Raw genomic sequence first — 13,883 nt, 5'->3', positions numbered from 1 at the left:
TTCCTTCAAATTACTCCTACTTACTCTGCTTCATCTTTTCCCTTTCTCCTTTTACAAAGATACAGATGCTCAACATTAAATAGGCTTTTGCCTGAAAGCAAGCTTGGTGCTTTTCAGAATTATTCTTGGTGTTCTGCACACATATGAAAATAAAAATAGCTTTATTTATCTTCAAAAAATGATGTTACAAACTTAATAGAAAAGCATGTTGAAAATCAGCTCCAATGATAAGAAATCTAATAAAGAAGTTGATATTGGAAAAAAAAAAAATAGGTTTACAATGAAGAGTTGGGAAGGAACAAAAGAAAAAGAGATTGAATGTAGATTTCTTTGTTGTTGTTAATGAATCATTATAAAAACAAATTACTGTGCCTTTAAACTTACTGATAACTTTTCACCTACTTTGGGGCACTGACATTATTAACTTTATGATGTACCATCATTCATAAGGAACTCCTAAGGTTTATCACCAAATTCAATACAGGAAAAAGGTTAATTGCCTTTTATTTCTTTTACTGAGTTTACTTGGGGCATATGGCATCAATTTGTGATTAATCAAATTCTGCCTGTCATGGAAGTCTGTTGCTTGGTGTATCTTTCACAAGCAGCAAATTTTTTTTATTAAAGAAATAAGAAAAAAAAACCATCTATAAAACAGATGCAACAGCTGAAAACATTTAGATCTTTTTTGAAAGTGACAAAATGATTAGATAAAGGCAAACTTATGAATTTAACAATATCTACTCTCCTTAATCATTCCTGCGTTGTCTTTATCAGTACAAAACTTCTATCCAAGTTTCAGAATTCCATATTCTTTCTGCTTCAAATTATTGTAGATTTAAAAAAAAAGATAAATTTGTTTTCTGATAAATGTAATATTAAAACATGTGATGCCTATTGTTTTCATTACCAATTCCAAGTTTAAGAAGAGAGTATGTTTTAGGATTAATCATGTTAGAAATTCTGGCATACAGCACTTCCTCTTAAATCAGCTCATAACTCAAGATATCGTTATAATATATAGCTTTTACCTAAACCCACCACTCACTTTATATTGCTTACTTGATTTAAAAATAAAATAAAAATAAAACAAATATTCATGGATTGGAGTTCTGTGAAAACACTTAGCTACCTGGTTGTCTCCTTTTGTTTGCCCTCTTATAACCTCAGTTGTATGTATGAGTTTAATGGTGTAGGATTGCTCTTAATTTCCTCCTTCTACTTCTTCTCCCCAGGAGGCATCTGCTCTAAAAGCAGTCCCTGTATCAACCATGTGGATATCCAAATCGCCTTTACAATTTACTATGATTGCTTTTCTTAAGACAAAAAGCATAGAAACATACATCTGCTCTTGAGCTATTCAGATCTACAAATGCACACTCTTCCTTTGCTTTTTAAATCAGCTTTAAAAAAAAATCACCTACAATAGCATGTTAATATCAGTTATTTTTAGATTCAGCAGAGACTCAAGATCTACAACACACTGCAAAATATTTATAATTGCAAACACAGTTTCAATTAATTTTATGTAATTACTATAGAATCAGTTATCACAATCAATACTGTACCTGAGCTCCATAAATATATTTATCCAGCATCTTGCCTCCTATCGTTTGTCCTCCTACATCCCACACTTGAAGAGTAACATTCAAATTTCCTGGAAACGAAAATTATACAGATTACTATGTAACCTAGAAAGCTTAGATACAATTAATTTATACTATTATGGCAGGTAAAATCTCTTAGCATATCAACAGCAATAGCTTTTTACAAGCATAACATAAATTTAAAGACAAAGACAACCATCATTTGGAGGAAAAAAAAAGTCACTTGTGTCCAGGTAACTCACTACAGTGTCATAAAACCATAGTTAAATATTCACATTCCAACATAGTTATTTCACGAAATTGTACACAAAGTATATCATTCCCGACTAGAAGTTATACAATATACTTTACTCAAGGAATGCATAAAACTTCACAGGGAAAGTTCTACAGTACAGCACTTGGAAGTGGAAGGTAACGATGTCAACCTAACCATATTGTTTCATGTTCTGTGCCCCCTTTGCCTTCCACCTCCACATCTGTAAGGAAAATTCACAATGGAAAACATGCAGAGTAAATGTATTTTGGTAGTGATGCTCTTCGTATTACTGTAAAGAATTATGTGGTTGACATTAACTCAGAGATGCAGATACAAGTCTACACTGCCAACGCCAACTAAATTTCCTCTATCCACCACCCCAAAGCAGACAACCAAGTTAAATATGATTTACATAATTTCATCTTCCAAGAATCTGCACCAAGAACAGATCTGCCTTTCTACTCTAAACAGTTTTAATATCAGTTCTGAAGACCGTTGAAACTGTTAACAGGCTTTCAAAACATGGTTACAAAAAAAAAAAAAAGCAGCATATTTAATTCCCTACAAGTCATACATATTCTGAAGGCCAAAAACTCAAATCCACAGTCTATGCATGTGCACACAGCAGCCTGTGTTACAACGTGCTTACAGTTATTATAATACAATTTGGCTTGTTTTGCAGTAAGAACTGTACTAAGCAGTTCTAAGCAGCACTAAAGTAATAACTAAGCCCTTATAACTAAAAAGTTTTCCATCTCCACATAATTACACATTAATAATAATTCTACATGCTCACAATCATAACCACCTATGAGCTTTATTCCAAGAAGTACACACATTGTGACAAATTCCCCATCACAACATTTGAGTTGAGTGAAAAATACAGTATTTTGGGCTGCTAACACATACTTTGAGTTCAGCTACTTCAAGTTAATAACAACCTTATTTCACACGTGAGCTGTTCAGCCTTCAATTTAAACCAAACTGCCTTACATGTTAGTTGTGCAAGTATGCTCCACAGAAATATATCCCAGTATTCCATGACTACAAACAATAAATTAGAACTACATAGCTGAATATAAGCTACTTGTGCTAATAAGTACTTCACATTACACTTTTATAATGCATTTTGCTTTAATCTGGTTAAAAGCACAAATTTCTAAACTGCTACTGTGGTCAAATATGCAAAGATGCACATGAAACTATCTATTCAGACTACTTCTAAGGTACATACAGTTCTATCAACAGTAAGACACAGAAACTCCAAATGGAGCTTGGTAATTACATTACAAAACTTCAGTTGAGTAAAGGCAACCTTTCATAAAACAAGAAGCTTATCTGTTTTGACTGTGCATCCACCATTTATTAATTGATTCTTTTTAAATAATATAACAGAACTTACTCCAAGCAATACAGGTAAGTCTTCCATCACCTGGATGGGATGAACTGGTGAACAGGCAGTCTGAAATGACTGTTCAGTCTCAGTAGGTAAATCAACAAACATTCTCCAAAGTCCACCATGCTGAAGTATTGTATTGGTTGCATGCATTCTACTCCTCACCTTAAAAAAACTCATTGTGAATTGTTAAATTCTCTTTACCAACAGCAGAAGAAAGAAACTGAAGAGTTAAAAAGAAAAAAAAGTTGGAATGTTCATTTAAGTTGGAATGGTTCTCAATTAAGGCCTCACTGAAATTCATGTTGATCAATCCTAATGCAATGTTTTATTTTCCTCTTAAAAAAAGATAATATATATATAAATATCATTATATATATATATATAATGTATTTTATATACACATATATTATATGTTATATAATAATAATATTATATATATATATATGTATATATAGGTCTTGTAATATTTGTTTTATGTTCAGACTGATTCTAGGGGAAGAAAAAAAATTTAAAAAAAAGTGTTAAGCTTATTCTGACAGAAGAAAGAATGCCAGACCATTTGCCTAGCAAATAACCCATAAGTGACTATGAGAGCAACAGAAGAGTTTTCTGCAGAGAAGTTTGAAATCTGTTTGTTGTTTTGTCTTTTAATATACTAAATAGGAACACACTGAAGAATGGAAACAAAACAAGAAAAACCTGTGTATAAAACAAGACAGTTCTTAGAAACAAAGTTAACATACAATAAAAGTAACTGAAGAATCCCAGAACAGGAAAATGCTAGCACTTCTTAAGTTTGTAGAAAAAGCATGCAAGTACAAAACTAAAATAGCTAAAGCAGCACAGTGCAGGTATCCAGGCCATTTCTGGTATGAACTGAAGCCACTGGGCTGATTGCACACTGACCCTGCAGAGGTACACTTGGTGCACTGGTTAACCTTACTTAAAGTGCTGCGCAGTCAGGATGGAACTAAAAACACGAGTCTGCCCACTTCTTGCACTGAAGACTTAAAAAATCCTTTTCACAGAAGAATCTTGTTTACCAGACTGCACCCACAACCTTCCTAAAAGGTATTTGACTGTGGCACTTCAGAATTTCTATCAGCAAAACCCCTGACTGACATAAAAGCTATTTAAGCAGTAAAACCTACACAGCGGCTGAACGCAGATGGTACGACGTACTGCATCACAAAATACACTGAAATTGATTTGCATTTGAAAAAAATAAAATTCAAACAAACTGCACAACTTTTTCAGCAGATGAATAATAGAAGACATTGTTCACAACTAATCAAAGATTAATTTAAGTCACTAATGAAATAAACGGCAAGCAAATAAATAGTCAAGAGATTAGTATTTGCATCAAGCCATGCTGTTTTAGCAAGTTAAATATTTGCCTTTATTTTAAGATTGCGTTAGTTACTAAAAGAAATGGTAAAAAAAAAAATAGTTCTCATTAAAAATAATAATACCAATATTTTATTAAAGAAGTTAAAATGAATTTTGAATACACCATGATATAAACTTCTATGAAATTGCAGTAATCATCAATTTCAACTTCTGAAACGTTGCTTAAAGGAGAAGAGCAAATTTCAAATGCTGTAAAAATAGTCAACTGCCAGCTCTCCCACCGAGAAATCACGGCTCTTTTTCCTACTGATACACACATTATAATTCTTGTGCAGCGACATGAATTAATGTTTCATGTAAATAGAGCGGCTCTGCAAACCCAGAACTAATCAAGAAATCAGAAAAATCCATTTACTTAAGTAATGCTTTCCACACTGGTATTTAGAATTTTACCCCCCACTCTCTTTCACTCCCCCCACCAGCCCACCTTAGCTCTTAAAAAACATACAGATTTACATCTCCCTAAATACATATATAGGCATGGGCAAAAACTGAAAGACAACCTATTGAAAAAATGCCTTTTCCAAGTATGAATACATTCTATGTCTGTAGTATTTTGTTAACAATAAACAAGTGAAATAGATGCAAAGACTCTGCTGTTGTTTTGGTGCTATTTTTACCTACTTTCTTATTTTATTAAAAAATAAACTAGAAGTAAAATATGAATGGGTCAATAGATGATAATTTTCTACGTTTTTCTGCTTAAAAAAGAACATTTAGAATCCCAGTAGTGTATTAATAGCTTGTGCATGCTTAACAACTGGAAGAAGAAAAAAAAAAACTTGCAAAATACAAGTTCTCAGCATGCAAACAGCATGATTTGTGGACATACTCCATTTGCATGTATCACTATAAGCAGCGAAATCACCAAAGCAAATCAGTGATCATAAGAATGTCTGAAAAGATAATTCTGTTTCACTTTAGAGAAATATATAAACATAATCAAGATATATTATTGGAGATGTAACTTTTGAGAAACTAAGTTCAGGAATCTTGTATTTTCTTACAACTTTAAGTTACAGGTAAAATATTAACTTTCTGAGTTGGCTTCTCCCTCCACCTCTCAAGGAAAAAAACACAGAACTTGCATCAAATTTATCAACTCTCACTACAACTTTCATCATTTAATGCTTTTCTAACTTTGATTTCTGAAAACAGAAGAAATTGCTTTTAATGAAAAACTTTCAGGCTTGGAAACTGATCAACCACCAGTCAATGAAAAGGCTTATTTTAAACCCCAATTGTTCAGAAACAAGCTTCTAGTAGTAACTATTCTTTTTGAATTATTTCTTTGCATTTTCCATGCTGCATGCTGCAATTGGCATCTAAATAGTTTCTTTGCCGTCGTGAAGTGAAACATCTTGAATGCTCAAACTGTATTTTTATGAGTGCCGAGGGACCCTAAATTTTAGTGGTCTATTAAATGCCAGCAATTTCATGCTGCCTTGCATAAAACAGCATTCACATATTAGAGCACCGCGATTCCATAGCTGCATTATGCTTCTCACACACAACCCAAATACGCTGTGCATTTCATTTAAAAAAACTGAAACTATTTCTTTCAAAACACAGATACTTTTTCCAATAACTATACTTAAATTTCTACTTCATTGTCCTATGCTTGAGAGTATGCTCTAGTAGAGATAGGAAAAATCATGAGTACAGGTAGCATAGCATTCCTCCTACTTGCAAGCAGCGTTTAACTTCAAATCTGTAAGATATGTTGCAAATACTGAACGCTTTGCCACCTGGCAAGAATATATTTTGAGAAAATTTACTTAGTAACCTTTCTTTATTATTATTTTACAACAAAAAGCACTGCACTGAGCTTATTCAGTATACATTACTTAGAAGACTGTTTCTACAGGTTTTACTGTGTCCCAATCTTTCAGTGATAGAATCTTCATTCTCTTACCTGGCAGTGTAATCCTTTTCAAGTAGAAATCCAGTCCTATGGTTTGTTTGTATTGTTTTCCAAATGTTTCTTGGGCAAAACGCATGGCTAAGGATGTCTAAAACAGAACAATACCAAATTATTTGATAAATTTCAAACAGTATAAAGTTTGAAGTTAAACCAAGAAGTATGAAATACAGTTAAGCACTTGCTAAATCAACGCATGCTGACAGTGTTCAAGGATTTGTATTGTTACATAGATAGATTCAACACAACAAGAGGAGGCAGCAGTAGCCACCAAATTATACAGAAATCAGCAGACACATATTTCCTTGGCATTTAAATACACTGCAATTTCCATATCATAAAATATTACACAGATTCGAATGAGGTGCCATCAGTACACTCAACTTGACGCAAATCTAAGTGACACTACTTCACTACCTATACTTGAACAGCTGGCTTTTGATAAATGGCCATTTCTCAAACAAGGGTCCATTCTGATGCAGAACACCCCAAACCCTGACCAGTTATTTTCTGGAGGGGAGGCTGTGGGAAAAGGAGATACCTGCACAACAGAGAGCCCCACAGGGGCTCCAAAGCAGGGCTGGATACCTGCCACTGCACACTGAGGACTCAGGATCAGCTACTACTGATGGCTAAGACAGAAGAAACTGCAAACACTTCAACAAAGAGAAGACTAAACCCATGTTTAAAATGCACATTTGCAGAATCATTCCTCAAGACAGAACTTTGGAAACTTATGCCTTCAATTTATATTATGTGGATTTACAAAAGTAGACCAATGCCCTGAAGGCATAGTAAAGAATCTGTTTTTACTACATACTGCTAAAAGGATACACAATTTCATGAATTAACAAAGCACAGCATTTCCATTCTTCCACTGGCAATTTAAGATCTCCGTGTAAAAAAATAAAAGCAACACAATCCAGAGTTAAGAAAATAGAAAACGCAATTACAGAGAAAATGAAAAGTTCATACATGGAAAAATACATTAAATATGAACATCAGGTAGGTAACATAACCAACATCCAGTTAAAGACACATACTTTGAAATTTCTCGTTGACATGACATTCAAAATATAAGAAACAAAGCAACTGCAGAAAAATAGAAGATATTTTATGTATTTGCACATACAGAGAAGCTTGAGAGCTTCACAAAATCCTTATGCTACCTGAAAAAAAAACAAAACAAAACAAACAAACCTCTAGATGGACAAAAAGGAACTCCTGCCAGATTTCAGTCCATCAAGACCTGAAGATGGGAGTCACGTCAGCTGTTATTAGAGATTGCTGTTAGAGTACATTTAGCTAAGAATGCAATAGTAAAATAGCACCAACAGTTCTAAAAAAGCGAGAATAGGCGAGTTCTGTTAATGGACCTCTTGTAACAGAGATCGGAATTACGCTATTAATGTGTCAAACACACACAGGGAGAAAAGATAACTGACTCTTTTTGGCATGAAAACATGACCAGAAGAGTTAGGGCATTAAAGCTCAAGTATTAACAGGCAAACATGTATTCAACTACACAATTACCTGAGAAGTAAATAACAGGAGATACGCTGTTTTCAATCACATTGACATTCCTAGCACTGTCCACATACAATAAGTGGTATTTTGAGATGAGAAGATACGTTTAGGAAGTAATTAAAAAAATAAAAATAAAGATTATGTCAGCATTTTATTTACTTCATTGAATTCAAGCCTAAAGAGAATTAAAAATAAGTAAATGGGAGTGGGGAGAAGTAAACATGAACTTGTATGGCTATGGTTGTATATTTATATCACTCTGGAAAGGAAGACGACCACAGAGGATGAATCATGAGAAGATTGTTCTGCCTACAGCTATGTGACAGTAATACTGACATTACAGACAAAAAAATAAAAAAATAAAAAAATAAAAAAATTCAAGACAAATTTATTCTGTAATATTCAATAAAATCAGTAGTGTTTATTTCTTAGATTTTTTTAATGTCAACAATTAGCACTGCAGTATTATAAAGACATTATTCTTATCTGTCAGAACCTTAAATATAAGAATAAGAACACCACAGAAAAATAAATACACCATATCCAGTGCACATTCTTCCTTCCCATAAAAGAATATCAGTATCCAGAGTGCAGATTAAAATATCATCTGGCTGTATCAGTGTTCCATTTTCTCCAAGATGCTAATTTGGATCCCCATTTAATAAGCAGCCACTCCCTTCTTGTTTTAAGGGCTCAGTAAATATTAGCTTTATCACTCTGTGACACTCAATATCCCCTGTGAGCTTCTAAGGGTCTTAGTAAAAATAAACAACATACATTCAATTAACAGTTAACCAATAAGAGCAGCAAGTTATCAACAGCACAGCAAAGCTCTCTCAAATGGTTTTCTTCCACTGTGCCCTTGAATGTAAAGGAGTTTATTGAGTAACAGAAATTCAGCAGAAATTCATTGAGTAACTCATTTTTAATTTTTTTTTTCTAATAAATGTTAGTGCTGGGTTACCAGACTGGAGCTCTCTATTCACAGAACAACTATTTATCCACAAAACACTGCAGGCAACAGCTCCAACTCCTTCACAACAGCAAACAGCAAATCATCTCACAGCACATTCAAGTACAATTAATATGTAATGCAATGCAAGTAATCCCATCATCCTAAAACTGTTCTTTACCATGCTTCTCATGAAAGACTACATAACAGTTTTGCCTGTAAAGATGTGATTGTTATCATCTGTGTAAAACAAAGTTAAAGAATTGTTCAGCAGAACTGTAGCTTTAAAAACAAATGAGATGGTGAGAAAACTTTTTAAATAAGATTAGGTTCAATACAGGAACTCTCAGCCATTAATCCAGAGATCAGAAGATAACATGATACCAAGAAGGCCTTGGTCCACCACATCACTACTAAGCCAAGCAAGACATCACCTCTCCAAGTCAACGTGACTTTAGCCCAGTTTGGTATGTTCACACATTTGTCTGAAGTATTAAAAAAAAAAAAAAAAAAAAAAAAAAAAAAAAAAAACCCTTCATATGCTGTTCTGAATAGCAATGCAGCATTGAACCCGGTCTTACAACCACCTTCCCCCCCCCCAAATCAACAACTAAACTTCTTTGAGTTCTGACATGCAGTAACTAAGACAACAATAAATATATACACGCAAAAAATTACACCATTCTGAGGGTTAAATACAACAGGATATTTGAGGAGTTTGGGAAATGAAGATACAAGGAAGGTACAGGTGAGATGAGAATTTCTTGTTTATATTTTTTCATGTCATCAACAGACTCTAGGAACTGTGCTGACATGCCATTCCTAAACACCTACTGACTCAGAAATAGGAATAGAAAAGAGAAGTATTAACAAAATAGCAGCAGAGCAGTAGAAGACAACAAGCAGTGATAGGCAGTTCTGACACTTACTATCAGCCTGACAAAGGCAATCCTTTGAATGAAATCCCATAGAGGAATGCTTTCAGAAAGTGAAACCAAAGGATTGCATCACTGTCATAAGTAATTAAAACCAAAGCCAAAATTGAATGGGATGCAAGCACGTAGTGCTGGAGCCACAAATCTCCATTCACATAACTTCATCAACCAGTTGAGAACCAAAAAGCAACATTTATCCATCCCTTTCCATCCTCCCTTCTCAAAGACCAAGCTATTGATCTCCAAGCACAGCAATATTCATGTACCATCCCTGCTGGCAAGAATCTTAAGATAGGCAAAATGAAAATCTTAGTCTAAATAGAAAAACGTTTAAACTAATACAAAAGCAAGTAATTGTCCCACACAGAATTTCTGACTGAGATCGGCCTAGCTCTGTGGGTTGGGGCACAAGAAGCCTTTTACAAGCAAAGGAAGCAGTCCTGTCATCTGAAGGTAAAGTCACAGCTAACTACTAATGAACCTTTGTTCACTGACATAGAGACTACCAAGACTTCTAAGGTCAGGCATTTATCTATGAAGACAGCTCCATCCACAAAGGACACTTGATGAAGTTTTCCATTTTCAAAATGGTACAGTGAAAATTTTTAGTCAACATTTACGAATATTTTGAGCATGACAAGATGACAAGATCCAGAATTAGCACAACACTTCGAGAAGGTATCCTAACAAATCCAAAAGCGATTAGGGACATCATTCCATATCCCAGCCTGTTTCACTACATGTGAATACCTACAACAGGTTGAGTGTTATCTCCTTCATTTTCACCATCCACTAATAGAAGACATAAGGTGTTTCAGCCTCCATTTCTAAAGGATGGTAAACAGATGGAACCTCAGCCTCTCCCCTCCTCCCACAGCCCTGGTTTCACGACCCTCTCTGTCCATGAATAGCTCCCAGATTTCATTCCAGAGGCCCAAAACTTTTTTCAGCAGTAGTAACCAGAACTGTTACCTATTCCAATAAAAGCCAACCTGTGCATAGCAAGAGTAGGAACATGTGTGTGATAATGTCCTCTTTTTCTCTTCCAATCCATACTTGAACTGGTTTATTTTAATGGAAAAATCATTTTGGCTTGGAGAGAGTGAACTAAGGACTTCTATACACAGCTTTAGGAATCTACGTTCCTTCCCACCATCAGAAGCAAGGAACTAATTGCTATTGATAATTCTTGGATTCTTTGGCACTATCACTGCTTCTGATTACAGATTTCTTTTGCTTTCCTAGTTTGTCTGTTTCATACACACACCAAAAAGTGTTCTCTTATTAATATCTCACTAACCAATCATTACCTTCCTCCGTTTTTCCTTTTGACAGCTCAACATTTTCTTCTTATCTTCATTTTATTCTAATGCTTTTTCAGGTTTTACCGTCTCACACTTCTTTCATTTCTTCCTCTTTTTACAACCTTGCCTCCTTCAAGCTTGCTCCAGCAGTGCTTACTCCTTGTTTTAAAACTTTAAGCATTCTATAATTCATCAAGCCACCACAAAATTAACAAATAACAACATCCCTCCCTCACCTTGTGGAGGGAGAAATTCCTAGCTAGAGCAAACATAAATATTACCCTTAGCTTAGGACTGATTCTGATTTGTTTTAAAACTGCCACCAACACTTCTGCAGAACTTTAATCATACTGCTTCTAATTGATGTGAAGAAGAAAAGTTTTTCACCTTCAGCTTGCTGATGCACAAAGACGCCTTTCTATTTTTTTCCCTGGAGAACTGAAGCCCAGACAGCCCCAGATGGCCAAAAGGGAAGAAATAAAATATTTTTTAAAAGAGGCAGAGGGGAAGCAAGCAACGGAAAGAAGTCAAATCTGAAAAATCTCACACTAAACACACAATATGTGATATCTCAAAGATGTATTCCATTATTTCCTACACCTCTCTTCTCCAATGATCCCAATGACAGAAGAGAAAAAGCAATGTCTTGCATAGCAAATGAGAGGCTAGGTATGTATGTGCGCAAAGACCAGCTGTAAAACAGATGTGAGAAGCAGGCTAGTCGAAAACATATAGAAATATGCATGTTTCAATATTTCAGCCAAATGAGTAGCCAACAAAGGAAAGTAACCTCAACAATTTAGTCTTCCAAGGTGCCTGAAATACTACTAGGCATGTTTTATCCTTCCACTTCAAAACCCAATCACTTCTTTATTTTACAAGATCTTACAATGAATCCATTATTGCATGTTTGCTGCTAGGCCATAAAGATGACTAGAAGAAGCCTCTATTACAGCATCATCTAGGGGGAACGGGAGGAAAAGCAGCCCACCACAACACAGCTGCTGCTCACGGAAAATAAGTTGCACTTGATGTGCAGGATTCCTGGAGCCAGCAGAGATTCAGTGAGTGGCAGCTCCAAACTGAAGGGTAGGAACCAGCGCAAATCAGCATCAAAACTCAAGAATGCTGGAAAATCCCTGTTTGGCAAGAGGTCATGCCACAGTATGCTGAGTGGGAGCAGTGAAAGGATTCTTCCATTTGAATGGAAAACTCCTGCGGAAAGCCATTCATGAAACAACACTCCAGCCATCACTCCCATGCATTTATTATTCTCTCATCACACATTCCACCTACTGCATCATACAAACACAACACTACCTCAAACTGCATTTCAAATGACTAAAGAAAAAAAAAAAAAAAAAGCTGTTATTGCTTCATAAAGCTCTGGTGAAGTAAGACAATCACACTCTCACAGCTTATTTCTGTTAAGGACGTGCAGCTCATTTAAACCACCTCAAGTAATCCTGCTTTCCATCTAAACTGCACAAGGCAAACTCCCCACATCCCTTCCTTATCAAAAATCAACAGCAGAGGTAAACCTGTGTTCTTAAAATACACAATCAAACAAGTACTTATAGGCGCATCTCACAAGAGGCCTCAGTCTCCCTATTACAATAGTTGCAATCACAACTGATCACGTTGTCGCATAAACACTGGCATACAGCTTTCATTCACAGACTGCTCCTAAACAACGCTTATGACGGCTACAGAAAGGGAAAAAAAAAAAAAAAAAAAAAAAAAAAAAAAAAACGAAATCTGCAGGCGGCTCGGAAAGAGCCCTGGAGCTGCGTTTCAGAGTGACGCAAAGCGCTGCGGGTGCCCCGTAGGCACGGAGCTTAGAACGAAACTCGGCACAGAGCTCCGGGCCGAACCGAGAGCTCCCAACGCGCAGCTCCCCGGCAAACGGGAAAGCAGCTCTGAGCCGCTGTGTTTATTAAAGCTCAAGAGAAGATTACAGCCGCGCACGCCCGCTCGTTGGCGAGCCTCGCCAGGAGAGCCGACGGTACCGAAACCTCACGGCGCGTTTCGCCGCCGCCGAGCGCGGAGCGGACGCGGAGCTGCACCCGGAGAGCGGCCTGAGCAGGGGGCGAGCAGGGGGCGACCGGAGGGTAGCCGGGGGGAGGAAGGCGGGGAGGCGGGCGTGGCACTGACCTTCCCTGCGGTGCCGTCCCCCAGCACCACGAGCTTGAGCTGGCGGTCTGGACTCTCCTCCTCCTCCGAGTCAGACATGCTCGCCGCGGGAAGAAGAAGGAGCGCGGGACGATCACGGAGCCGCCCGCGGCGCCCAGACCGGAGCCACCATCTTCCCCCAGCGCGGCCGCCGTCGCTATGGGCCGCACCGGACGAAACCAACGAGAGACCGGAGGGAAGGGGGAGTGGATAAGAGACCGGCAGCCGCTGCGTGCACACGCAGGGGGCAGCCACGATGCCTTCACTTTCACCCCCCCCCCAGCAGGAGGGCCAGTGGCACAGCCCGGCGCCGCGCTCAGAACGGCAGTGGTTGGGCCCGGAGTGACGCCCCGCTCGGTAACTAAGGAGCACGGGTCAGAGGGCGCGGGGCGGAGCCAGG

At 37.0% G+C, this 13,883-nt stretch overlaps 1 protein-coding gene across 6 annotated transcripts in view; it reads right to left on the bottom strand.

The window, feature by feature from the left end:
• The window catches only part of RAB28 (RAB28, member RAS oncogene family), a 61,521-nt gene extending 47,858 nt beyond the window's left edge, over positions 1 to 13,663 (bottom strand). For 3 of the 6 annotated variants that reach the window (XM_042871901.1, XM_042871904.1, XM_042871903.1), the window contains exons 1-3: positions 13,466 to 13,662; positions 6,588 to 6,684; positions 1,569 to 1,657 (exon numbers count right to left, since the gene is read on the bottom strand). In XM_042871901.1, the coding sequence (XP_042727835.1) occupies positions 1,569 to 1,657; positions 6,588 to 6,684; positions 13,466 to 13,543 (264 nt within the window). In that variant the 5' untranslated portion in view covers positions 13,544 to 13,662. Of the gene's footprint in view, positions 1 to 1,568; positions 1,658 to 6,587; positions 6,685 to 13,465 lie in introns of all 6 variants that reach the window. The other 3 variants (XR_006179012.1, XM_042871899.1, XM_042871902.1) reach the window with 2 other exon arrangements.
• Positions 13,664 to 13,883: the final 220 nt, after the last annotated feature.

This window comes from Lagopus leucura, unplaced genomic scaffold (assembly GCF_019238085.1).
Source record: "Lagopus leucura isolate 7727_CA_CO unplaced genomic scaffold, USGS_WTPT01 Super-Scaffold_100004, whole genome shotgun sequence".
Lineage (NCBI taxonomy): Eukaryota > Metazoa > Chordata > Aves > Galliformes > Phasianidae > Lagopus > Lagopus leucura.
Note: the sequence above shows the minus strand (reverse complement) of the source record. Positions and strands in the feature narration are given on the sequence as shown.